Genomic DNA, 27,952 nt, shown 5'->3' with positions numbered 1-27,952 from the left:
AAATAAAACTTTATATTTATATATATAACCCTATTAACCCTAACCCTATAGATATATTATATATACATGGTCATTTCATTGTGAATAAATGGGTTGAATTCCTCTCTGGTGAGTTCATACGAATGATAAAAGTGGTGTGATGTTGTGAAATATGTGTCTGGAGCCGTGCAGAGGTTAAAGCTCAGTTCAAGGATCGAGTCAGCGTGTTATAGATGAAGATGCCTGTGTGCTTCTGATAAAGCCACATGTTTAGCCATTAACACACACTCACCCATGGGTTTTTATACTAAGATAATGATGTTAACTGTTCATTACCTCTAAACCGGCTGCACAAACACACACATAAGTAGTTATTGAGAAATTTCAGGGAATATTTGATGTCAGTAATGTAATGGATAATGTACACATTCTTGCAAAATAAATTTCTTATGAGTAAATCCCTGCTTCTGTCATTGCTCACCTGGTCAGGTTGATTTTGTAATAATGACTTGCTGTTTGTTATTCGGTTTAAATATTAAACTATAAATGATCAAGTAAGTACACTCTAAGAAAGGATGTGTTCATTTTTTTGCACATTTTTTTGTGTTATGCCATCTTGATCTTAAAACCAAACACAAAGTAACACAAAATGTGTTGTTCCAATAATAACACAGTGATGTATTCTCGGAAAACGCATTGAGTGTGTTGTCCCTAAACTAACACTGATTGTGTTGTTTTGTAACACATCCGTTCCAAGAGTGTAAATGGAAAACAAACATGAAGATGTAAACATTTTATGATACATGTTATTGTATCTTAAGTGACACTTTCAGGTGTTACAGTTTGAGGCATCAAACATGGCGTAAAGTTTTGCGCTCACGTCAGCGTGTGCGCGCTCTCTTTGTTGTCTCATGGCATCGGTGGCATTTGTGCGTGAACCTCGCGATAGTGCAGCAGCGCGTGTGTGCGTGTGCACAGGCGATGCGTGACGCCAGTTGCAAAGGTTACATGCATGCCATGCACGCGCACACACATACACACACACATCACATCGATAGCGAAGTAGATCTTTCCGCGCGCATTGCGGGACAACAAATATGTGCCGTTGCATCTATGTGCACGCTTCATTAGACGCATGCAGGTTTTAGTTGGGTATAGATTACGCGTGCGATGCGCTCGGACGTCGGAAACTGTAAAGTATCTTCATGAGTGTCCAAAGTAACAGCAACAGCAGTGGAAGTTTGGACGGAGCGCCATCTTGCTCTCAGCTCGCGACTGGATCTCCGACCCCGGGCTCGGTTTCTCCGCTCAATATCTGCGCTCCGCCGACACGGAAAGAAGGTAAACCGGGTGTGCTTGTAAATTTAAAGCTCGTGCTTGTGAAATTAATCGGGATTGGGTTCGATTGGGCTGTGATTTTGTGTAAATCTGGCCTTTAATCGAAGCGGTCGTGTCGGAGGCCGCTGATCTCCCGTCTGTCTGTGTGTTTTTTAATCGCGAGCATCGACACATCGAGACGTGGAGGTGACATTATCGGGTTTAAAGAGTTTGCGATGTACAAATGTCACTTTTTCTAACGATTGTGTGAGAAATTTGACGTGAGGATGCCCGTGGACACCTAAATTGGGGGACTCAAGTCATTGGCCGTGTTTCATCTAACATTATTAGCGAGCTGTCTACCTAGACTGCATATTTGAGGACACGATTAAGTTTGTGATGCCCAAAATGCACAGTCTGTCTAGTGAGGGAGCTGACACAAAATGACCTGTAGGATGCTGTCTGGGTAGACATGACTGGTAAACATGAGTTGGTGTTTTTGTAGTTAAGGGTGTTTGTCATTCCGACATGGCTCAGATATGCTCTCTAGGTTGACAGGTAACTAGGTTTTAGTGCAGTACTTGATAAATTAGGTGTTCACTTGTCACGGGTGCATGCATACTAAACGTGCTGTATCTTTATGCAAATGAAGAGTTGAAGTTTATAGTCGTTGTAGTTGTTGATGTTAAAAAGTTAGTATGTGCTGTAAACATATATGTGCACTTATGGCTGTCATATCATATGTATTATTAGGCTTACTCATATTCTCATATCCAAGTAAACAACTCTGTAAGCTCTTTATTGATGCATCATTGTAATACGGTGCCACAACAGTACTTTTATGTTGGTAAGAAAATAGTTTAGTTTTACTAATTATGCTGTCATACTTCAACATTCCTTATATTGCATTTGCATGTTAAGCAGGTAATGTTTTATTAAAGAACCCCTATAACATTGCTAAAAACAACGTTATTCGGTGTATTTGGTATAATAAAATGTGTTTGCATGGTTTATAGTTCAAAAACGCATTATTTTCCACATACCGTACATTATTGTTGCCCTGTCTCCCTAAAAACGCGTTGATTTTGTACAAAACTCATCATTCTGCCCTCTGATTGGCCAGCTAATATGTACATTGTGATTGGCCTGAGTACCTCTGATGTCAGCCGGAAAGGTGACGCTCCTTACAGTGTTTAAAAGATTCGGTCACAATGGAATACTGACGGGAGTTAATATCATCTTTACTACTTTATCAATATTATGAGACCAATCTGATCCAGTAAATGCAGATGACCAAGCTGATCGATCAGCTTTACTAGTGTAGCAAAACATAACAGATTGGTAAGGTAAAGATAATAAAACATTACCATGTCGGCAAACTCTGCACTGCACAAAATTTGTGTTTGAATCATTGTTTAGTAGGGATGCACCGATACCGATACTGGTATCAGGTATCAGCCTCGATACCACATTTTCTAAAGTACTCGTTAAAAGTCCCCCGATACCTGGAATTGATACCACGGTCTAAGAAATGTCTATGTTTGAGAGGCGTGTAAGGGGTTAATGCCTCTTGTGTTGTCCAAAGAGGCAGAGTTTACAACAAACTGGAAAACTAGTCCTTTGTTTTTTTTTGTTAAATTATATGACTAAAGCTGTTACCTGTAAATTTAAATCATGTTTTTTTATTAAGTACTCGGTATCGGTATCAGCAAGTACTGAAATGCAAGTACTCGTATTCCAAAAAAGTGGTATCGGTGCATCCCTATTGTTTAGTCAGTAGTAAATTATTTCAATATCAGTCCCTCCAGAAAAACGTGATTATGCGATGGCATGATTCAATGCATAATCAGCCAAAGTTCGCATATTTATGCGGGGGCCGCATTTTTAAATACGCCGCACTTTCTTCGCATAAACTGCAGATGGGCTGGCAAAATCCCTGCATTTTCGCAGCAAAAAGTCATATATATATCTAAGTAGAAAGTAAAAAAATGTCGCATTTACTACACACATGCGCACCCATATCCCCAGTTATCATGGTAGTGTTAGGAAGTGACGTTATTACGTGACGTGAACATCAATGAAAAGTTGCAAACAGTTTTGGCGGGGTTCCCGCAATTTTGGCAAGTTCCCGCAATTTTGGCACGTTCCCGAAATTTTATTGCATAAAATTGCATAAATATCCCGATATTCCATTGCATTTTTTAAGAAAACGTGCCGCGAGATCAAGGATTTTTGCCCGCAACAATCACAAAAAACTGCAATATGAAAACATAGACTACTTACAGGCTGTGAGTCAGAAGCGGGCGGAGTTATGATAATGACCATCATGTCCACGTCAACCAGCCTAGGAAGTAAACTGTTGCCTACAATCCATGTGTTTGTGGTAGTCCAAGAAAAAAGATTTAAGTTGGAAACGATAACTCGCGTCATCGTTTACTTTGTGATTTTGATTTTTTATATATCGTTAACGTGTACTAATACACACTTACACACCAAAGGAAATGTAAAACCGGATCTTAACTTTGTCTGGTAAACTGCCCCTATTTGTTGAATAAATGCACCTTACGTCTGCCATATACTTTTTCCAGAAAAATCAGAAGGCTTTTTGCGAATTATATGCTTTATATTGATAACTGTATAGATTGTCAAATCGTACATTATTTTAAGTCAATTGCAGTCGTACTTCAAAATGCCATTGTGCATATCCTTAGACGTCGTCTGCACTGTATTTTTACTGTTGTCTATGTTCACAAACCATCCTTTGGGTCATTTTTCAAAGGTTTTTTTGCATCTTACACCTTGAATGTTATGTTTAAGGTTTGTGAAGTTTAAAGTGCTTCAACTTTTAAATAACATGCCTCCAAACTAGGGATGTTAACAATTAATTGATCTTCGATAAATTGTCGTTAAGAATTAAATCGATAAAACTTAACGATTGTCGGAAAAGCAAGCACAGGTGTGCGGCACCTGCGCAAAGCACATACACAGCTGGTGAAAAAATGAAACAAGAGCAAAGAAGTTAAACTAGCCATGATCACAACGATGCTCGATGCCAAACACACACCTGGGCTTTTTAACCTCATTCGAGACGAGGCTGGCTGCTAACGCAACGAAACTGCATCCGCAGTGGATCTGAAAGGGTCCGATGTCGAAAATGCAAACATACTGAAAGCAAAGACCCTCTTCAGGCAAGCCTGCAAGATTAGCATAGCAACGCTGCTATATACAGAGAAGGAGACCAGAAGCCGTTTTTAATAAACAGATTAAAATGTAAAACTTAAATTCTGGCAAGAAACTAAAATGTAAACTGTAACTGACTGTCGTTACACTCTGAACGCCCGCAACATATATCATTGATCATTATTACTGACTGGTTGAGGCGCTACATGCTAAACACTGTTGCGGGTTTTCTAATAGAAGGTTGAAATCTTCATAATATAAGCATCTTTGCTGAAAAAAGTACGCCGCAGGTCTAAAGGTGAGGTGACGACGGGAAAAGTGCCCTTCGTGTGCTTCTTGGATATAATTACAACAAGCGGTGTATCTACAACTCAGAAAGCTAGGTGAAAAACTAAAAAAAATAACACTTGATGATAATGAAACTTTTATTTTGTCATGGACGCACGCACACACTTTCATCCGACTGTGCGGAGTGCCCGTAATGAGGCGGAGTTTACTGTGTCTATTAGTCATTATATTTCATTATGAGATTAAATTGATGAATTTTATCAAAACACCAACTACATTGACTCATTTTACAATCCCAATAGCATGTTATTTACACAAAATAAAATCTTTTAATTCACGCGAGGAAGCTGGCATTTTTACGCATACTTTTATGTCATTGGCTATATGCCACTGCTGTAATGGCTTATTGCACTATTACTGTTAACAGTTATTCGTTTGATTGATTGTTAATTTAAATGATCATCGAATATAGGAAATTGCATAATTTGACATTCCAACTCCAAACACCTGGTTTTGAACATTTTAACAGTCCCTAAGAAACAACGATCAAACTGATCTGATCATGGTTTGATGGTCCTATATGTGCAGGCCTGGATTGTCAAATGTATAGTTTTGCACATCCCTCGATAGACCCTCCACTGCCATTCCTCGCAATGCAGCTTTCTTTTGCCTGACCGTAAACCCTTAATCATTCTTAATATATTTGTTGTATGCATGTCTGTATGAGGCAGGTCTGTGTCTTATTTGGCTGAAGTGTGTTTTTTCCCGTCTGGGTTTTGTGGCAAACCAGACACGACCTTAGTTTAGTGTTTGTTAATAGTGTTTTGATTTATAATGTTGTTCTTTATCTGGGCAGCTGTGCTGTTCCTGCCCTGTTGACCTTCATAATTCTCTTCCCATCCACCATCTTGAGATTCTTTTGGCTCCGGGCTCTTTCTGGCACGAGCCTCATCATGGCAGTGGTGCCGGATGCATAAAAATGCGCTGTTGTTTAAAGTGAGAGAACACAACAGAACCTGGACTGTTTTGTCTAGGTACACTGATCTGTGATGGGCTTTGAAGGCCAGATGACCGTTCTAGATGGGTTTGGAAATGATGATTCATGGTGTTATCAGCTTGAGAGTGACTGTATTACACTCATCTGCTTGAGAAACGCAATTGATTGGCTGTTGCATTAACTGTTTTTTCTGGGACATATTTAATGAGGGGCCTAATTCGTATTAATTTGTACGATCGCATTCGTACATTTTTGTTCAATTTGCTTTTGCCCTGTGACTTTGGGGTTAGGGGTGGGGTTTTGATATTGTTTTTAATTGTATGTTTTTGTGTGATTCACTTTGTACAAATTGATATAAGGTAGCCAGCTTATAAAATACGTACACGTTCTCGTGATATCGGGCTGGCTGATACGCACCGGTGGTACAAGGAGTTGCCAAATTAAGAAAGGATCCACCACTGAGTCTATTGCTATCTGGGTACCAGGTGCCATACATAGGGCCCTATAATTTCCGCGATCACGGAATCGGCAAATTTTACATTTTTTGAATAAAATTATGTTTTTGTGTGGGAGATGAACGTATGTCTGGGGGAAATGCAGACCGAGGGAAGTAAATCTGGGCGACACGCCCCCTACCGTCTTTTCAGACCCCCTCCAAAACACTGAAACCATGTGGAAGCGGCTCTCCACGATCTGCTTTCGTCAGCGAAAAAATTAAGAAGTTTAACGCTAAGGACTTAGTTCTGAGCAGTTTTCACATGACTTATGTGACCGGAGAACTGTTATTTTGTAAGTTTTGTCAACATTCTGTTTATGGTGAGCGCAAAGATACATGCACTCTCATCCACGTCTGTCTCACTGTACCTCTCTCACATGCACGCGCTCACGCATCTGTCTGAAGTGCGAACACAAATCCTCATGTATTTGTTCAGTTTTATGCGTTTCAAGCGAGCTGAGGCAAACTAACTATCCCTCGCATTTAAAATATAATCATCTGCATCATGGCGCCGCTCTCTGTCTCTCTTTCGCTCGCACGTGCAAAGAGCTGCGCTAATGCTGTCCTAAGTCAGATCACTATCCTGTGTATGTTTGTAAAGTTGTATGCATTTCAAGCGATCGTGTATAAAATATGGATCGCGTTACGCTGGACCGATGTGTTTAAGGCACTAAAAGGCACCACTGCTTTGACACCTTGTTGTAGCCCTCTGCAACAACACTAAACAATGCATTGAATTGAATTGAGTTGTGTGTGTGTGCGGGTGCGTGTGTGTGTGCGTGTGTAAATGCATGTTTTACAGTCATTAAGTAATCGTGTTATCCAGTTTTTCCCCAAATCATTTACATTTGAATCATTAACATTAAAGGCACTCTTTGTATGACTAAAATAACAGTAAAGGGAAAAAAATAATTATTGCCAAAAATTAAAACGGAATTTGCAAAGATTAAAACTGAGAAAACGGAATTTGGGAAAAAATAAAACGGAAATTGGGAAAAAATAAAACGGATTTTATAGGGCCCTACATACATTGTGTAAAATAAGCACCATTAAGTCCAGCCCACACAAGAGTGTTTTTCTTTATTCTCATTTCATATCTTTGTATTGGCACAAAAATAATTCCATAATTAGGGATGCAACCGAAACTATTAGGCTGAACACTTCAAAAAAGCATCTTTCTCAGACACTTTAAAAAAATGCTTCGCACTGCCGACATGTTGGCTGGATTTATAAAGCATGCACGCCTCTTATCTACCTTACCTACACTGGTTGCTATTTGATCGCATTATAAAAACGTTCAGAAAAATGCAGGGGTGGCTGGTGACCTCTCTTTCGAGGGGTGCGTATTCAAAATATGTGCTGCTTGTGATTCCAAAATATGTGTTTTTTGCTTCATGTTAACCATGTGCATCATGTGTCTTGTCAAAATAAGTGCCTGCTGCATACGCGTCGAAAGGGTTTATGATAAAGGAGACGCTCATGTTCACAAAATACACGCAAGACACTAACTTAACACTAAACTCTGACTACACGAGATTAAGCCATTATCTGGCAAACTCCAGCGTCTCTTACAAGTGTGCCGCACAAACCCTAAAAAGTAAAGCCAAAACGTCTCAATAGCCCCCAAGTATAGGTCATGAACTCCGCCTCCCCCATTTTATTGACTGGGACTCGAGACCAACTAAACAATTTAATTACACTTCAATTATCTTTTTTCTGAAGCTGGTTTCTGTCATTTACTAAGTGTGTCACGATTTCAATCTTAAATCGAAATCGATCGAAATTAAGTCACAACCTCGAACTTCGAATTAAAAAATGGGATCGTCGATGCTGCCACGCCCCCATGTCACGGCCGGCCGGCTTGCCAAGCGGTGGAAAAAATCTCTCAGAAGTGCCGTCCAGCGGAACGCAATTTATATTTTAAACAGGAGGGATGTATTGCTACAACTCGTTGAAATGCATATCATAAACAGGATTACTACCTAGTGATCTGCCTTCGGACAGAGCGCAGCGCTCTGCACGTGGACGAGAGATCCGCCAAGATGCAGCGGGTTATATTTTAAACAAAATGTATAGTTTGCCTCAGCTTGCATGAAACGCATAAAACTGAACAAATACGTAAGAATTACTACTTTAGTTTATGTTAAGACTTTGGACAGATGCGAGAGCGCGTGCACGTGAGACAGAGAGAAGCGCAGCTGCTTATGACGCACCAGATTTTATTTCAGATAATAGGATTCCAAGACGCGCGCATTAAGTCTATCTGCTAACTTTCACAAAAGTTTAATGCCTTCCAGAAAATGTTCTTCTTTAAATATATAAACAAACAATATAACAAATGAAAGAACAGACCCCCTGCTTTTCAAATCCTAAGTTCTCTTTTTATCACCTCTCAAATAAGGGAAGGTTTCTTCAAAAACACCCAATTTTGAGCAAAAAGCTGAGATAATTTCATTTTTGTGAAGGATTTTTATAGAGATCAGATGCAGAGCGATCTTTAAAACATACACGGAGTTGTTCTCTTTCACGTGTGGTGCTACTTCCGGGTTGTATAAGTTGCGCAAGTGCATAAAGTTTATAATAGCGGTATTGCGGAAAGCCGGAAATTCTCGTCATTGGCAGGGTTTTCTTTTTTGAAATGACAAACCACACACAACGGGCTACATACATGTTATGACAAACTTTGCATCATGCGGCTTCAAATATCACCGGTTGCCACTGGTAAAATGTCTTTCAATTTTCGGCTGATCTCTGATAATGTTTTTGATTTTTTCGGAAAGTAAATTACACTTATTAACACACTAAATTACAATATTCTGGTCAACCCTAATTTTGTTCACTAAATGCGTTGTGTTTATTACCCTGACGCGGAGGGTATCTTGTATCACATCAAAGGGGCTTATTTCGCAACAACAACCAGCTTCCTATACATAATCCAGCTTATTACATGGCTGTTTACATTATAAGTAAGGTAAGAACATAACATAAAGTATTGATTTGAAATATTTTTTGCTCATTTTCAACAAATGCAGACCTTACATGAGGAAAACGCGGTTACTTTTGGTTTTAAGATAAGACACGTTCAAATGTCGCAAACACACATTTGGTTTAATAATTTGTAAATAAAACTTTATTAAGATACATATTTATATCTAATTTTCGTGTAATATTAAACGGTACCTGTCAAAATGATTTGCAGTTACCGTGTTTTAGTAGATTTGAGCGGTTGTTATCTTCGAATACAAAACCTTGGAATGTCACGACTGGCCAATCACAATCAAGCATTTTAGACTGTGCGTAATAAGTAATGTTAGGTGCACAGTAATAGTTTTGTTTCCATTGTAAAATGGTGACTTTTTGTCAACCTGGGCTTTTAAAGTCCAAAAATGGAAATAAAGTGTCCGCTGTATCAGCTGATGATGAACAGGAAATGTCTTAATAGCACTTCCTGTTTCTGACCTCATCCTGAATGAGCTCTGCTGTACTTTGGGATGGAGTATGATAATGGTTCCCTAAAGACCAAAAGGAAAACTTAGATTATAAAAAGCTTGTGGTTAGTCAGACCTGAAGGATGACATTTTATTCTAAACTAACCACCTGATCAGAAACAACTAAGCAATGATTATGCTTTTATTTTAAACCAAGAGACTATATCTAAATAAGTGTTTAAGGACTTAAATACATTTAATCAGGAATAGCCTACTATTGTGTAACCTGCAGTTGCCTTACACAGAATATGTATTTTATTGTAAATACCATGATGACATTAAATAGGATTTATCTAGTCATGTGATTTCAACATGGCAGCCACCATGAGGTGGGACCAACCCATATGTCGAAAAGCCTTTTTATTAATATTAATGTATGTTATTTTAAACATTTAAAAAAATACTAATTTCTTCAAGAGTAAAACGAAGTTTAAATATACATACTGAGTTTTAGCTCTTTAAGGTGACATAAGGCCAGATAAGAATGATTTCAAGATTTTTTTGAGATTTCCGGCTGATGATGTCATCATGACTACTAGACCACACCTCAGCTGAACCCGTGTGTTGAGATTAATCCGTGTCTTTTGTCTGTCTCAGGTATGGATGAATTGCATTCTTTGGATCCGAGGCGGCAGGAGCTTTTGGAGGCGCGTTTCATTGGAGCGGTTAGTGGGAACACTGGAGGCAGCACAGGGAGCGCCAGCTGCGGAGCTAAAGTAATGCACACATACAAACATATATGTTCACGTTCATTTTTTTTAATGTATAATTGGTCTTGGCAATTTAAACAGAATACTACGATGATAGTTCATATCGCTGTTTTTGTACTTGCACAATAAAATGTGTCTTTAAACATGTTAAAAGAATGACTATTTAATTTCATTTTGCATACATAATATATGTTTATTGTTTAATGTATGTAAGCTGCCATACAGAGACTTAAAAATTTAAATGTATTCTGTTGAACACACAAAATATTTTTATAAATAATTTTAAGCTTATACATGCAACCCTGTATCTGATCTTTCTTTGTAGGGCTTGAACAATAATGAATGTTCCAGTCACAGTTTCGGCAGTCTGGGGTCGTCCAGTGACAAGGAGTCAGAGGTGAATATGACACATGTATGACAAGATATATTATACACGTCAGGTTCAGACAGATGTGTTTAAAACATAATATACATTTTTTTTTTTTACAGAGCTCCGATATGAAGAAAGGAGGATCTCCTGCATATTCAGTAAGTTTGACCATACGTGTGCATGTGAATATATCTGTTAAAGGAATAATTAAATGTAGTCATCAGAATCGTGTTTTTATGTCAGTAATAGCACAGAACGGACGTCTAGAAGAAACATCAATGATGTTAAGCTTTTTACAAACCTTCATTAATATTGATTATATTGATCTTTTAGGCTCATGTATTGATTGAATAAATCATTAATGCATTGTCCTTTTGTCCCAAGACACCAGAGAAGAAGCACTCGGAGTCATCCAGAGGACGCAAGAGGAAAGTTGATAACCAATCAGAGAGCAGTCAAGGTAAAGCTGACTTCCTGTTCATACGCATGAACTTTGGAAAAAAGTGATTGTATGCAATGACCATGTTTTTTTTTTATCTTTTAGGGAAGTCTTCCGGCCGAGGGCCCAAGATCAGTGATTATTTTGATGTAAGTAAAGTGTAACATGAATGAGTCTGTAGTAGAAAAGCTTTTGGGTAAAATTAACCAGTCAGTCAGTGGCCATGGGCGGGGCTTTGTTTTTGTGATGTCACATTAACAAGAGAATCAAAACAGCATGTCTAATGAGACTGCTTTGGTTTAATGGGGATTAAAAAAGGACAGGAGATTAAATTTGGTTAATGCTGTGATGTCATCACTTCTTTTTAGTATGCTTTTAAGTGCTGTGAAAACACATCTCTTCCTGTAGTTTCAGGGAGGAAACGGATCAAGTCCTGTCAGGGGTCATCCTACGGTCCTGCGCTCACCTCAAAACTCTCATTCTGCACCTGGGGCGATGGTACGTGCTGGTGTTTGATATTTGGGGAGGTGTTTATAAAATGCGTAACGTTTTATATCTTAATGATGGTGTTTATCGCTCGTCAGGTAAGACAAAACAGTTCTTCGCCGACCAGCCTGTGTTTCACCGACCACACCATGAACCCAAGACAGCTGAGCAGTAAAAATCTGCAGGTAACACTCGCTCTTAAATATGCACACTTAAATAATAATTACCAAAAATGCACATTCTCATAATTTATAAGATATTAATATAAATGATTCAAGTCATATTTGATAGCATGATGGTTGCCGCTGTGTATCTCTTGTAATGCTAACATAGTTCTGTTTTGAATTTCAAACACCCACTTCAAGTTTTATTTGTTTTTCTTTTTCCCGCTGTCATCTCAGACGGATCTGACGCTGTTGAAACTCGCCGCGCTCGAGAGCAATAAGAATCTTGACCTTGAGAAGAAAGAAGGAAGGATTGATGATCTGCTCAGGGTGAGTAACAAACCGCCGTTCATTTCAGTCGCAAAGTGGCACTCGATGGTGAAGTGGTTTGCGATTTTTCTCCGTAGGCGAACTGTGACCTCCGCAGGCAGATAGATGAGCAGCAGAAGCTGCTGGAACGTTTCAAGGAGCGTCTGAACAAATGCACTACAATGAGTAAAAAGCTGCTCATTGAGAAGGTAAGCTGCGCTCTGTGTGCTCGGTGCTCAGTGATTGGCCAGTCGCTTGATTTGGGTCTGTGTCGTCTGCATAGAGTACTCAAGAGAAGCAGTCGTGCCGTGAAAAGAGCATGCAGGATCGGCTGCGTCTCGGGCACTTCACGACGGTCCGGCACGGAGCGTCCTACACTGAACAGTGGACCGATGGATACGCCTTCCAGAACTTAGTCAAGTACGGTTTTACAAACACACACATGCACAGAAACCTGAAGTCAGTGTTGTAGCTCTTATGTAATTGGGACTGAAGTGATACAGCATTTAAAATATAATTGAAATACAATTGGTTTGTGTAAAGTAGACCTTCGGTATGTCAGGAAACCTGTTTGAAAACAGACAATATTTGTGCAGAAATTACACTTGCAATTCTCACTAGCCTGGTTTAAATTACAGAATTGCACAACTTTTGCAAAATTTTCTAAATGGCAAAAAAAAACTATTGGGAAATGACAGTGTTTCCATTAACCAATGTAATGCGATTGAAACATCATATTTCCTCTCACGATAAGTCAATAGGCTTTATGCCCAGCTGCACTACTTCCTGAACTTCAGCCAGCTCCTTGTTTCCTGTCTGCCATTATTGGACAAACTGATTAATCCAGGTGTGTCTGATTATTGTTGTTGTGACTGCTGAGGTCAGGCACACCTGGATTAATCAGTTTGTCCAATAATGGCAGACAGGAAAAAAGGAGCTGGCTGAAGTTCAGGAAGTAGTGCAGCTGGGCATAAAGCCTATTGAAACTCATGCCGACGGATGTTGGTAGATTTACGTATATCGCAGCCACCCAAGAAAAACAACATCGGCAAAAGCGAGTATAGTAATATTTTGGTCGTCAATACTGTATTTATTCACAAAAGTGCAGTATCGATATTTTTAAAATAAAAAAACATACAAGATTCATGCAGTTGTCATTCATTCAGTTGTTTCCTATGACGTTTTACATCCCGACCACTAGATTGCATTCTTCTTTTCTCTGAACTTAAACAGTAGCTGCGTTTCCATTACAAATTTGCCCAAAACTGTAGAGTTATTTTCTAATTGTCAATTTGCGCAAACTTTAGCGTTATTTTCTAATCGTCAATTTGCGCAAAACTTTAGCGTTATTTTCTAATCGTCAATTTGCGCAAAACTTTAGCGTTATTTTCTAATCGTCAATTTGCGCAAAACTTAGGGTTATTTTCTAATCGTCAATTTGCGCAAAACTTTAGCGTTATTTTCTAATTGTCAATTTGCGCAAACTTTAGCGTTATTTTTTAATTGGCGATTTGCGCAAAACTTAGCGTTATTTTCTAATTGTCAATTTGCGCAAACTTAAGCATTATTTTTTTAATTGTCAACTTGCGGAAAACTTAAGCGTTATTTTCTAATTGTCCAAAAAAACTTTTGCTAAATTATGACTTTACATTAGCTGATGTTATGCGACTAAAACGTTATTTTATTCTCTTGTGATAACTTATTCCAAAAACCATGGCGGTGTGTGTGTCTGGTCTCATACGGCGCCATACAGACCAACGTGCGTATGACATCAAAATATAGCAAGAGCAACTCGAAAGCATACAGACCATTCAATTCCAGAATCGCTCTTACTGTATTTTGATGTCATGCTCTTGTCGGTTCTTTTGACGCTGCATGAAGTCAACAACACCTACTCTGTCTTGTCCTCCAATCAAACATGCCACGCCATATTTAAAGAATGATCATGTGACTTTTAGGAATGTCAGCTGACTTGTAAATGTGAAAAAATAGTTTCCATTGCAGTTTTGCTATTTATTTATTTATTGCATGAAAAACCACCTCAAACATAAAATCTTTTTGCGATATATGGGAGTTGTGCGAATAAACGTATTTGCAATTTCACTAGGCGCCGTTTAAAGGGTAATGGAATCTCTTTTTCTATTCTGTTGAGATTTTTATTTGGAAAAAAATTATTGGGTCGCAGGTGTGATCTGTTCATGTTTAGGTCTGTAGTAATGTTTTTAATTGTGTGGTTTTAAATGTTTGTGTATTTGAACAGGCAACAGGAGTGGATTAACCAGCAGAGGGAAGAGATCGAGAGGCAGAGGAAACTTTTGGCCAAACGCAAACCCCCCAGCACGCCCTCCACTCAGAGCCTGACTCCCAATGAGTCCAAACAGAGAAAGACCAAAGCTGTCAATGGGGCAGACAACGACCCTTTCCTTAAACCCAGCCTGCCTACACTGTGAGACACTTTCACATACATACAAACACATGTACTGTTTCATGCTTATTTGCAGGGTGACAAACTTAGATTGGGTTTATTTTTATGTCACCAGCTATATTATGCATTTTTATATTATTTAAATTTAAAATTTAATCAGAATCAAGTTTTCTGGAAAGTTATAATATAAAGATATTTCTCTAGATTTTCTTTAATATTTTACCAGAGACTCATTCAAGGCCCCTGTGTTCTGAGCTGTTAATTTATTGTTTTGTGTGCATATGGATGTCGTTAGTGGTTGTGTTTGCTCGTGTGGGTTTTTCTTAAGTCTTGCACACTGAACATTGTGTTCTTAAGCTGTTAGACAGCAGGTCAAGTTAAAAATAGTTGAAAAATGGAGGCTCCTACTTTTTCAGACAAAGCAATGACTAGCTTATTTGTGTAAAAAAAAGTTTAAGTCAGATAGTATAGCAATATTATATAGCTATTGCAGTTTATTTAAACATGTGATATTGTCGCTCGCTTGTTTTTCTTTCATTGCACTTGTGTTGTTCAGAGTTTAATCTACAACCTGGATATAAGAGAAATAAAATGTGTTCACGGGTGTTTCACCTTCTCGCAGACTGGCTCTCACTTTTTCACAAGATTTTTATAAAAAACATTAAGCCACAAATATTGATACATCTCTGGGTCATTAATACAGTATTACTTGTTAGGGATGCATCGATACAAAATTTCTGTGTCAATACCACCAAAATTCGATTACTAAGGGACAACTCTCGATACTAATCCAGTGTTTCCTCTAGGATTTTTTTCAGCTGTGGCGGCAGGGGGCGCCCATGATGATTATAAATGTAAAAAGAATTTAATGTAGAATATAGGCTACAGTAAACTAACATGTATTTTTTTTATCATTTTCACGCTGTCATTTACTTTTCCTTATATTTATAGCATATTGCTTTTCTATGTTTGATCTAAACTGTATTTTATTAAAAAAACGTTACACAGCTACGTGCGTAGTTCGGATATTTCATTGTAGTTTTAATGTAGTGTGCATTGCAAGTTCGTCCTCGTGTTTAGCGTACAGAGCTGTTACAATGTCATGCAGTCCTGTTTGATAATCCGCACCGCTGTGATTGACAGAACAACCGACCAGTTATCCGACATCAGCAGCAATTTTATTTCATACCCGTACCATTGACATAAAGACTGTGACCCCGAGCCGGTCACACCGCAAATCGCGCAGTTAACTATAAACCTTTACCGGTCTTCAGACAGATCTTAAACACAAATAAGCACGGGACATTTAAAAACGAGTCGAATTTTGGTCTTGGATGTTAGACCCGCATTTTACTTGTCTATTGAGTCCCGACCTGCATCTACAACACAAATGACACGCGAATAGCCTATTACACCCGTTAGATCAAATATTATGCGGTTCACCCGCAGGTACCCCGACCCTGCTGTTTCGTCTGAAAACAGATAAAACAGTCTCACCGTCTGCCTCAAGTTTCTATTACCAACGTTCTTCTCTTCCACGGGAATAATGTAAGTTTCCTTACAAACAGATTCGACTATTAATGTCTTGCAGTCGCATATAAGTAGTATTCAGTATTTAGCCTTTTGTTTTTGGACAAATATTTTATCATTTAATGTGAAACTTTGTGAGTGTCGATCTAAAGCACAGACGATTGACTGACAGCTGAGCGATCAGCAGCGCGCTGCGCTTATAGCCTATACTGAATAACTAATGGCCCGATAAGTTGATAATATGAGTACAGTGATTCCAAATGAATGTCCAAAAAACTCGTAATATGTTAAATCAAAAGTTTAATAATGTCTTTCTCGCAGCCCTGCGCTGTGTTGGTGTAGATATGCGCCGGTGAACATCATATGCGTGATGACCTTGCAGCTTAAATTACCCTAAATTTATAGTCATAAAGATAAAAGTAAAACAACATTCGCAACTTCAAATGATGTATTTTTATTTTTGTAAACTCACAATAAGGAGAAAACCTTGTGCTTATTTATAATCATTAAAAACATGACGTGCTTTCTGATGGTTTGGTTTTAGAGCGCGTCACAAAAAAAGAACAGAAACTCAAATACTTTTTTATTCGTTTTGTCAATTTAATAATTATTTAAGTGCAACATATTTCGTATAGGCTTATTTATTTTATTATTATTTCTCAAAACAGAAACGTAGCTTAATAATCCTCTGTTGATTTAAATCTATTTGTGCATGAAACTAAACCCATGGAGGAAATTATGATATTTTAGGAGATTTATTTATAAATGAGTGAACAACGCAAATCCAGAAAGGAATTTATTTCTAGACAGCCAGTCTCGCAGAGCGGACATTTCGGTAGCTTTTTTGCGAGCTGCCGCTGTGGGTTTTGTCTAGAAGGGATACAGCAAATGCCGAAAAGTTAAGGATTAGATTTGGAGGTAGGATTATTAGGATGAAAACAGCGGTTCTGGCTAAATTAGATACAAATACATCCTACAATCGTGTGAAATTTTGTGTTTAGAGTTGGGTTTGGTTAAAGGATTAGGATAAAACAGTGCTCATCCAACGAGATTTCGTTTGCTGTATCCCTTCTATCCACAACCGCAGGCGTGGCGGGGATGTTTTAGGAGTGGCGGGCCGCCACGGTTGAATGTATATAGCGGAAACACTGTAATCGATACAGATGTGTGATTGCTAACAATACGATAGATACCGATATTCTGTTACTGGGGATGACATCTTCCGATAACAATAGGTGACGATATTCGATCGACTCTTGATACTGGTAAATGCCGATATTTGATTGCTAAAAATGACATCAGACAATACAATAGATTCTGATATTTGGTTACTAGGAATGACATGAACCGATGCCGATCGGTGCCAATATTTGATTACTAGGAATGACATCTACAAATACGATGGATGCCTATATTCGGTTACTAAGAATGACATCAACTGAGGCTGATATTTGATAACTAGGAATGACATCTACAATTACGATGGATACCGATATTTGGAATATAGTTTTTTTGGAATGGCATCTAGCGATGCAGATAGATACCGATATTCAGTTACTTGGAATGGCATCTAGCGATGCAGATAGATACAGATAGATACCGATATTCAGTTACTTGGAATGGCATCTAGCGATGCAGATAGATACCGATATTCGGTTACTAAGAGTGACATCTACCAATACGATAGATACCGATATTCAGTTACTAGGAATGGCATCTAGCGATACAGATAGATACCGATATTCGGTTACTAAGAGTGACATCTACCAATACGATAGATACCGATATTCAGTTACTAGGAATGGCATCTAGCGATACAGATAGATACCGATATTCAGTTACTAAGGGTGACATCTACCAATATGATAGATACCGATATTCAGTTACTAGGAATGACATCTAGCGATACAGATATATACCGATATTCTGTTACTAAGGGTGACATCTACCAATATGATAGATACCGATATTCAGTTACTTGGAATGGCATCTAGCGATGCAGATAGATACAGATAGATACCGATATTCGGTTACTAAGAGTGACATCTACCAATACTAGGGATGCTCATATCAGTTAATTTTCCCGACCGACAACCGTAGCTTCTAAACCGAACACTAACCGTTAACTGATAAGATTTTAATATGAAATTGTCATTGAGTAAAAATACAGTTGACGGTTGTCTGTGAACTAGTAAAAAGAAAACATTTAATTTGAACGTGCAAACAGCAGCCACAGATCAACAACAGAACCAGGATTCATACATTATTAGATATTCACGCAACATTACCTTATTAAAAAGCACGCGATCGGTCCAGTAGATTAATATCCAAAGGACAGATTGTCTCCGTTTCATCTACCACAGTGGATCTTTTCTAAAGCAGGACGCTTTTCAGAAAGTTTTGGTTTTGCGTCGTCTTTGGTTTTACGTCGTGCAAACAGCAGCCACAGATCAAAAACAGAACCAGGATTCATACATTATCAGATATTCACGCAACATACCTTGTTAAAAAGCACGCGATCGGTCCAGTGGATTAATATCCAAATGGCAGATTGTCTCCGTTTCATCTACCACAGTGGTCATTTCTAAAGCAGGACGCTTTTCAGAAAGTTTTGGTTTTGCGTCGTCTTTCTCCGTTTGTCCAAAAAGAGCTAGATGTTTATGGTTAGGGTCAGATGTCATCAGCGAACGTCTGTCCGGATGTGCGCAGACGGACCGCGTCATCTTGCGCGGACACACGTGCGTCTCCGTTCAGCTTCCAAACACGCATACAAATGATTTCTCATACAAATGATTACTTTATCAGACCGTCAGGGCAGCAATCATTTGTGTCATTTACAGGACATTCACAAATTAAAGATAGAAAAGTGGCGAAATGTCTGTCGGCTCATGGCGACACACACCATGTATTAACAAATATTTTTTATTTTAACTGATAATGTTAATCGGTCATAATTTCTTACCTTCGGTTAACGGTTAAACGGTCAATGTGAACATCCCTAACCAATACGATAGATACCGATATTCAGTTACTAGAAATGGCATCTAGCGATACAGATAGATACCGATATTCGGTTACTAAGGGTGACCTCTACCAATATGATAGATACCGATATTCAGTTACTAGGAATGACATCTAGCGATACAGATAGATACCGATATTCTGTTACTAAGGGTGACATCTACCAATATGATAGATACCGATATTCAGTTACTTGGAATGGCATCTAGCGATGCAGATAGATACAGATAGATACCGATATTCGGTTACTAAGAGTGACATCTACCAATACGATAGATACCGATATTCAGCTACTAGAAATGGCATCTAGCGATACAGATAGATACCGATATTCGGTTACTAAGGGTGACATCTACCAATATGATAGATACCGATATTCAGTTACTAGGAATGACATCTAGCGATACAGATAGATACCGATATTCTGTTACTAAGGGTGACATCTACCAATATGATAGATACCGATATTCAGTTACTAGGAATGACATCTAGCGATACAGATAGATACCGATATTCTGTTACTAAGGGTGACATCTACCAATATGATAGATACCGATATTCAGTTACTTGGAATGGCATCTAGCGATGCAGATAGATACAGATATTCGGTTACTAAGAGTGACATCTACCAATACGATAGATACCGATATTCAGTTACTAGAAATGGCATCTAGCGATACAGATAGATCCCGATATTCGGTTACTAAGGGTGACATCTACCAATATGATAGATACCGATATTCAGTTACTAGGAATGACATCTAGCGATACAGATAGATACCGATATTCTGTTGGGTGACATCTACCAATATGATAGATACCGATATTCGGTTACTAGGAATGACATCTAGCTATACAGGTAGATACCGATATTCGGTTACTAAGGGTGACATCTACCAATATGATAGATACCGATATTCAGTTACTAGGAATGACATCTAGCTATACAGATAGATACCGATATTCGGTTACTAAGGGTGACATCTACCAATATGATAGATACCGATATTCAGTTACTAGGAATGACATCTAGCGATACAGATTGATACCGATATTCTGTTACTAAGAATGACATCTACCTATAGATATAGATTGTTCAGCTTTTTACTCGTTTCAAATTATCATGTCATAAAATTAGAAGTGCAGAGCTTACAAACTGCAATTGTGTTGTCATTGTGTGATTTTGTTTAGTTAATGTTAATCTTTCTTATCAGTGTTATTCTTCTGTATGGATTGTACAGGTTGACTGTAGCTGAATATCACGAGCAGGAGGAAATCTTCAAACTTCGATTAGGGCATCTCAAAAAGGTCAGTCCACACAAATACACAAGCATTAGTGAAACATGTTTTAGTGGGAAAGTCAGTCGTGCAGAAACCGACACTTTTGTTCCTTTAAGATCTGGAATATGTGTTGTTTGTGTCTGTATGTTAGCGCATGCTGAAGTCTTTATGTGTGTTCAGGAGGAGGCCGAGATCCAGGCGGAGCTGGAGAGACTGGAGCGTGTGAGGAATCTTCACATTAGAGAACTCAAAAGAATCAACAATGAGGACAGCTCTCAGTAAGACCCACCCCCTCCTTATGATGGACATGGTTACACAGCAATAAATGAGTCTGTTGAGGAAGACACTCCCCCTGTGTTGCAATGTGTGTGATAAGTGTATATTTGTGTGTGTTTGTAGGTTTAAAGACCACCCGACTCTTAATGAAAGATATCTGCTCTTACACCTGCTGGGCAGAGGAGGTTTCAGTGAAGTTTATAAGGTAGTTTGTTCTTCATTTTTACAAATACATTCACTGTTTGAGGACATTTCTGAATAAAGCATTAGATGTAGTGAGAAAAATGTAGCGTGTGCTTGCATGAGTGAAATATGGGCGTTTCATACAGGACCAGATTGATTGAAGGGATTGATCATCAAAAATTAAACATACTAACTAATGAACTGTATAGCTTCAATAATAAAGTATAGTTTTGGATAAATGTCTGCAAAATGCTTGAATGTGATGTAAATAAGTTTGTTTTGTGTTTAGGCATTTGACCTGTTTGAGCAGCGGTATGCTGCTGTAAAAATCCACCAGCTTAACAAAAACTGGAGAGAAGAGAAGAAAGAAAACTATCACAAGTATGATGGTCTCACTCCTCCTCTCTCTCTCTCTCTGACTTTATTATTCTCTCACTCTTTCTCTCTCACCCACTCACTCTCTGACTGATTTTTTCCATCACTCAGTCCCTCGTTCATTCTCTTAGGGGGCGTGTACACCAAGGTGTTTTTTCCTGTGTTCGGCATATGTTTGCAGTTGTTTCCGATGGAGGTGCTGCGGTAAAAAAAAAAAACAGCAGGTGAAGAAAAGCTTCACAGTTGGCATTCGGTTGGCATCTTTAGTTGTGTTTAAATGCTTTTGTGTAAATGTGGGAGAGTTGCTAACTCACCTATTCTATTACTCACTCACTCGTATACTCACTTTCTCGCTGGTTTGCTCCCTCACTCGCTCGTTTACACACTCCCTCTCGCTTGTTTACTCTTTCGCTTGTTTACTCTCTCGCTCGCTCATTTACTCCCTCGCTTGCTCACTCGCTCGCTTGCTCACTCGCTCTCTCGCTCGTTTGCTCACTCACTGCCTCTCCCTCGTTTGCTCACTCGCTGCCTCTCCCTCGTTTGCTCACTCGCTGCCTCTCGCTCGTTTGCTCACTCGCTGCCTCTCGCTCGTTTGCTCACTCGCTGCCTCTCGCTCGTTTGCTCACTCGCTGCCTCTCGCTCGTTTGCTCACTCGCTGCCTCTCGCTCGTTTGCTTGCTCCCTTTCGCTTGTTTACTCCCTCTCTTGCTGACTCGCTCTCTTGCTCGTTTACTCACTCCCTCGCTCTCTCGCTCGTTTTCTCCCTCGCTCGCCCTCTTGCTCCTTTACTCGCTCTCTCGCTTGTTTCCTTGCTCTCTCGCTCGTTTCCTCACTCCCTTGCTGACTCGCTCTCTTGCTTGTTTGCTCGCTCGCTCGCTCTCTCGCTCGTTTACTCCATCTCTCGCTCGTTTACTCCATCTCTTGCTCGTTTACTCCACCGCTCGCTTACTCGCTCCCTCTCGCTCGCTTACTCGCTCCCTCTCGCTCGCTTACTCGCTCCCTCTCGCTCGCTTACTCGCTCCCCGTCGCTCGCTTACTCGCTCCCCCTAGCTCGCTTACTCGCTCCCCCTAGCTCGCTTACTCGCTCCCTCTCGCTCGCCTACTCGCTCCCTCTCGCTCCCTCTCGCTCGCTTACTCGCTCGCTTACCTGCTCCCTCTCGCTCGCTCTCTCGCTCGTTTGCTCCCTCTCGCTCGCTCTCTCGCTTGTTTGCTCCCTCAATCGCTCGTTTGCTCCCTCGCTTACCCTCGCGCTCGTTTGCTCCCTCAATCGCTCGTTTGCTCCCTCGCTTGCCCGCTCGCTCGTTTGCTACCTCATTCGCTCGTTTGCTCCCTCGCTCGTTTGCTACCTCATTCGCTCGTTTGCTCCCTCGCTCGCCATCTCGCTCGTTTACTCCCTCGCTCGCTCTCGCTCGTTTACTCCATCTCTCGCTCGTTTACTCCATCGCTCGCTCTCGCTCGTTTGCTCCATCGCTCGCTCTCGCTCGTTTGCTCCATCGCTCGCTCTCGCTCGTTTGCTCCATCGCTCGCTCTCGCTCGTTTGCTCCATCGCTCGCTCTCGCTCGTTTGCTCCATCGCTCGCTCTCGCTCGTTTGCTCCATCGCTCGCTCTCGCTCGTTTGCTACCTCATTCGCTCGTTTGCTCCCTCGCTCGCCATCTCGCTCGTTTACTCCATCGCTCGCCATCTCGCTCGTTTACTCCATCGCTCGCTCTCGCTCGTTTACTCCATCGCTCGCTCTCGCTCGTTTACTCCATCGCTCGCTCTCGCTCGTTTACTCCATCGCTCGCTCTCGCTCGTTTACTCCATCGCTCGCTCGTGTCCTGTCTAAATATTTTCACGCGCATGCGCTGTTGTACACGGACTGTCCGCGGACTGTCCGCGCACTGTCCGCGCGGTCTCAAATTTTGGGCTCATTTTCGCGCACGCAAGAAAATGACGTCATGCGGACGGGGCGCATGCGCACTCTCTCACTCGTTTTCTCTCCCACTTACTTGCTCTCTCTCTCTGGTTTTATCACTCACTCTCTCTTGCCACAGTTTTCACTCTCTCGCTTGTTTTTTCACTCTCTTGCGGGGTTTAACTGGGGTCTGATGTGGAACACGCAGTGTGAGCGCAAAGTGTGCCAGAGCATAGACCAGATGGTGAGAAGCATTTGTGCAACAGTCATTTGACTTAATTTGCCTTCTAATGCACGCAACACGGTTACGTGAAAATGTTTGGGGCAGAATAAGACTCAAAATAAAATGACAAAAACAAAAATAACAAACTTAACATTACAACGGCGCTTTACTTCCTATGATTCTCTGTCTTGCTCTCTCTCAATTTTCCCCCCCTCTTACTCTTACTTTCAGCTCATTGAAGTAAATGCTCATGTATTTTTCTTGTCTGCTGCAGACATGCTTGTAGAGAATACAGAATCCACAAGCAGCTGGACCATCCCAGAATAGTCAAACTCTACGACTACTTTTCCCTGGACACTGACACGTAAGTTTTCACAGCGACACACCTCTGATGTGTTATGTACACAGGTTTGTACAGGTGTATAAAGACGTTGTGTTGTAGATTCTGCACTGTTCTGGAGTTCTGTGAAGGGAACGATCTGGATTTCTACCTGAAGCAGCACAAGCTGATGTCCGAGAAAGAAGCTCGGTCCATCGTCATGCAAATCGTCAACGCTCTCAGATACCTGAATGAGATCAAACCTCCCATCATTCATTATGACCTGAAACCAGGTGAGCCAGACTAGCTCAGACAAATACGTCTGTGCATATGAATGCTGTGTACGTTTTACAGTCAGACACCAACTGGGTTTGGAAGTGTGATGTGTCCATGTCTGTATGAGTATTTGTCAAGATGTTTTCTGTTTGCGTTCCTCAGGAAACATCCTGTTGGTGGATGGAACGGCATGTGGGGAGATCAAGATCACAGACTTTGGTTTGTCTAAAATCATGGATGATGATAGTTACGGAGTGGACGGAATGGATCTAACCTCGCAGGGAGCAGGAACATACTGGTCAGTTTTCCAGCTAAAGTTAATAAATATACTATATACATCAGGGTTCCCCAAATCTTACCCTGGAGGGCCGGAGCACTACAGAGTTTAGCTCCAACCCTGATCAAACACACCTAAACAAGCTAATCAAGGTCTTTATGATCACTAAGACAATCACAGGTGGCTAAGTTTGATTAGGGTTACCCGGCCCTCCAGGGTAAGATTTGGGGAACCCTGATATACATCATTAATATTTTAGCTGTTTAATTTTGATTCACAAAACTTTCTACATAAAAATCCCTTTCACACAGCACAATGAAAATTCCCATAAAATTGCCAGTGTGCCTTCTGTGTCAATGCAACAAATTTTTCGGATTTGATTCCGGGATTGGTAGCGTAAAGAGGACCTTGCTGTAACATTTACAGATGCGTTCGGACCGTGGCGTACCGAGGACGTGCATGTCATCGCAACAAGAAGTTATTGTTCTTCAACGTAGGGAATTAAATGCAGATTAGCATTTACAATGACAAATGTCTGCAAACTGAACAGAGATTAGGGAGCTCCTCACTATTCGCGCTAATGCTGAGACCATAAAACGGCACATCATGTGCTAGTTTATGATGAAATTTGGAAATAAAAATGCACGGCTGTTGCTTAAGACGCTGGGGATAAAATCCACCTAAAGCACGATTACAAAAACGTCTTTACAGGATGTGTATAATCAAATAAGTTGGCAAAATCTTGAAAAAACGGAAGGATTCTCTGCTCTCAAGCTATGGGGGTGCGTGTCCTCTGGAGGGGTGTCCTCTGTCGGCGCGAAAACCACGGCCACTCATGCGAAAACTGGCTGTCTCTCTCAATTTCCATATACTGCTATAAACCTGAATGGATATTTGTGGTTGTGTTAAGGTACTTTCACACCGGGCGTAAGCGTTAACGGTTCTCATTTACTTTTAATGGGTGACGTCATGTATTGCCAAACTTAATTTTAGATCCGTCAACGTCTCGTCACTGCCGTTGCTTGCGGCAGAAGTTGAACATTTCTTAACTTTTTATCTCTTTCCCCGCCATTGACGAGTTAGCTCGTCAATTAAGAGAAAACGCTTCCCTGCCAATGACGAGAATTTCCGGCTTTTCGCAATACCGCTATTATACACCAGGTGGCGCACTTCCGCAACTTATACAACACGGAAGTAACGCCTCACGTGAAAGAGAAAGAATGCCGTGTATGTTTTAAAGATCACTCTGAATCTGATCTCCATCAAAAATCCTGAGGTAGGATGCAGAGGGTCTGTTCTTTCATTTGCTTGTCGGCCACGCTTCAGAAATGCTTTCTCTCAAGCGGTAATGCCGCCCCCTGTGTGAATGTACCATTAGCGTTTTAGCCCTGCCCCAAAAATTCTGAACACAGAAATGTGGAAAAACTTTTGACGGTATAACATCACAAGTCAGTATTATATATTTGATAGATTTTGTAACATGTTTTAGCAATACATTTAAAATGTGTTAAGAAACAATTCTCTGAAATGACTTAAACTTCAGTAGCATTAAATATGATTAACGTTTGGAAGTCCTAAAATTATTTATTACATTTATTTAATAAATTTGTATGCATATTTCAGGTATTTGCCACCAGAGTGTTTTGTGGTTGGTAAAGAACCCCCAAAGATCTCGAATAAAGTAGACGTGTGGTCGGTGGGGGTCATCTTCTTCCAGTGCCTGTATGGACGAAAGGTAAGACCAATGCATGTATGGTTATTGTTGATGGACACGTTTTAAAATGATGTCATTTTAAATCTCCTCTGATCTGATTTTATGTAGCCGTTTGGTCATAATCAATCCCAGCAAGATATACTTCAGGAAAACACCATTCTCAAAGCTACTGAGGTCCAGTTTCCCGCCAAACCCGTGTCTAGCAACGAAGCCAAGGTCGGTTTGTGTGTCCTGATAAGACCGCTCTGCGTTTGGAAATGCGTCTGAATTCTGTCTTTGTCCTCCACAGGCGTTTATCCGGCGCTGTTTGGCTTACAGGAAGGAAGATCGCTTTGACGTTCATCAGCTGGGCAGTGACTCGTACCTTCTTCCGCACATGCGCCGATCCAATTCGTCAGGAAACCTGCAGGCCATGCCCGCCAGCCCTGCTGCTGCTTCAGGAATCATCTCTTACTGATCTCACTGGCTGATCGATAACGTTTGACGGTTCCGAATGATGATTTCCCTCCCTTCGCCTCCATCGTGTGGACAAAGGGGGAGGGGCCAAGTGTCGACTGAAGGACACGCCCATACCGGCCACAGTGACTGCCGTTGTTATTGGGGCAGGAATGGCCGATGTCATTTCCTGTGTGGATCCAAATGTCAGTCAGAGCTAGAAATGGATATTTTTTTTACCCAAGGCATTTTGTGAAGTGGGGTAGATTTGGGATCGACTTCTCGCTAATGTCCTCCCCAGGCTACGCCTCTTTAGCGGTGCTTTGTTTTGTGTAAGTGTGAAACGTAGAGACGATTAATTGTAGTGCGATTGGAATGAGTGACACAAAAGAGCATTTCTTTGTGTGCGTGTGTGTCTGCGAGTGTTTGTTTTACATCATTATACATGTGTGAACAGAACAAAGGGTGTGTTACAGAAATGGTGTCTGTTGTAGTTCACCGTAACATGAATGTTGTCTGTGTGTATGCATAGATGGGCTTAATATTTACAAATGTGGGCCAGTCACATTTACCATACAATATATAATAAAATTATATTTTCAGTTAATAAAATCAAACCTATCTTTAGAACTTTTAAGATTGATTTACATTCTATCACTACTTTCCTGACAACTATGCATATTTTCCCATCAAATGATTGTACTGTAATGCAGAAAAACGTTCATGATTAATTTACTAATTTGTTTATTTAGCATTACAGTGAGAAATTTGGGGAAATGTGTTTAATTGTCCGGAAAGAAGTATCAATGTAAGTGGTTTTAAAACATGCTTACTTTTAATGCAACCCAGAGAGACTCGACAGGGTTTGTGAAATATAGATGGAGTCCTGCATGTAGATGGAGATACAGTTAAAAAAATGGAGTCAATCCAGCCTGAGATGGATTCATATTTGGATTTTCTTATTAATTTTAAGCTATTGTATGAATCAACATCACTGATGTTGCTTTCAGACACCTAGTCTTTTTTGTTTTACTTAAAATGTTTGAATTTATATAAGAATTTTGATTTACCAGAAAACCACGGAATGGAAAAATGAAGTTATGTCTGAATGAGGTGTGAGCCCAAGGTTCGCGTGCGCGCGTGCGTGCCTGTGTGTCTGGTGTAAAAGCAGTGATTCATAGAACAGACGGAAGGTGGGCCGGACCCCGCCCAAGATGTTTTAACCCCTTTATGCCCAGACCATGTGCTGTCGCTTGGCAACCCCGCTGATCCCAGAACCCGAGTCCGGTCAGCTCCTCCGAACCGCGCTGACCGGCCCGTGATAAAACTGTCAAAGCTTCCAGACTCTGTTGTCAGGGGAAGAATCCCAGCTTTGGTTGTTTTCTCTGTCCAAATTAACCCCAGAAGCAGTTTTGAGCTCAACATATGGTGATTTGTCTCTAAAGTGCTGCTGCAATTGTAGAGAATGTAGCCAAAAGAGAAATAAACATTTTGAAAACA

At 40.3% G+C, this 27,952-nt stretch overlaps 1 protein-coding gene across 1 annotated transcript; it reads left to right on the top strand.

The window, feature by feature from the left end:
* Positions 1-924: 924 nt before the first annotated feature.
* On the top strand, positions 925-27,952 carry tlk1b (tousled-like kinase 1b). The gene is made up of 22 exons (XM_065293807.2): positions 925-1,320; positions 10,343-10,461; positions 10,781-10,852; positions 10,945-10,983; positions 11,210-11,285; positions 11,370-11,413; positions 11,673-11,762; positions 11,849-11,935; positions 12,152-12,244; positions 12,322-12,432; positions 12,507-12,643; positions 14,484-14,669; positions 20,441-20,507; positions 20,661-20,758; positions 20,880-20,961; positions 21,229-21,320; positions 23,706-23,795; positions 23,874-24,043; positions 24,189-24,324; positions 25,927-26,038; positions 26,126-26,233; positions 26,307-27,952. Exons 1-22 carry the CDS (start codon positions 1,185-1,187, stop codon positions 26,472-26,474), a joined length of 2,313 nt encoding a protein of 770 aa, XP_065149879.1. The 5' UTR covers positions 925-1,184; the 3' UTR covers positions 26,475-27,952.

The sequence above is a fragment of the Paramisgurnus dabryanus genome, chromosome 7 (assembly GCF_030506205.2).
Source record: "Paramisgurnus dabryanus chromosome 7, PD_genome_1.1, whole genome shotgun sequence".
In the NCBI taxonomy this organism is placed as follows: Eukaryota; Metazoa; Chordata; class Actinopteri; order Cypriniformes; family Cobitidae; genus Paramisgurnus; species Paramisgurnus dabryanus.
Note: the sequence above shows the minus strand (reverse complement) of the source record. Positions and strands in the feature narration are given on the sequence as shown.

What these genes read in the sequence shown, in the direction of transcription:
- tlk1b (XM_065293807.2), top strand. Translation starts at nt 1,185, where the DNA reads ATGAGTGTCCAAAGTAACAGCAACAGCAGTGGAAGTTTGGACGGAGCG. An exon ending in GAGGATCTCCTGCATATTCA is followed by an intron (nt 10,984 to 11,209) that starts GTAAGTTTGACC and finishes TTTTGTCCCAAG; the next exon opens with ACACCAGAGAAGAAGCACTC. An exon ending in AGTGCCTGTATGGACGAAAG is followed by an intron (nt 26,039 to 26,125) that starts GTAAGACCAATG and finishes GATTTTATGTAG; the next exon opens with CCGTTTGGTCATAATCAATC.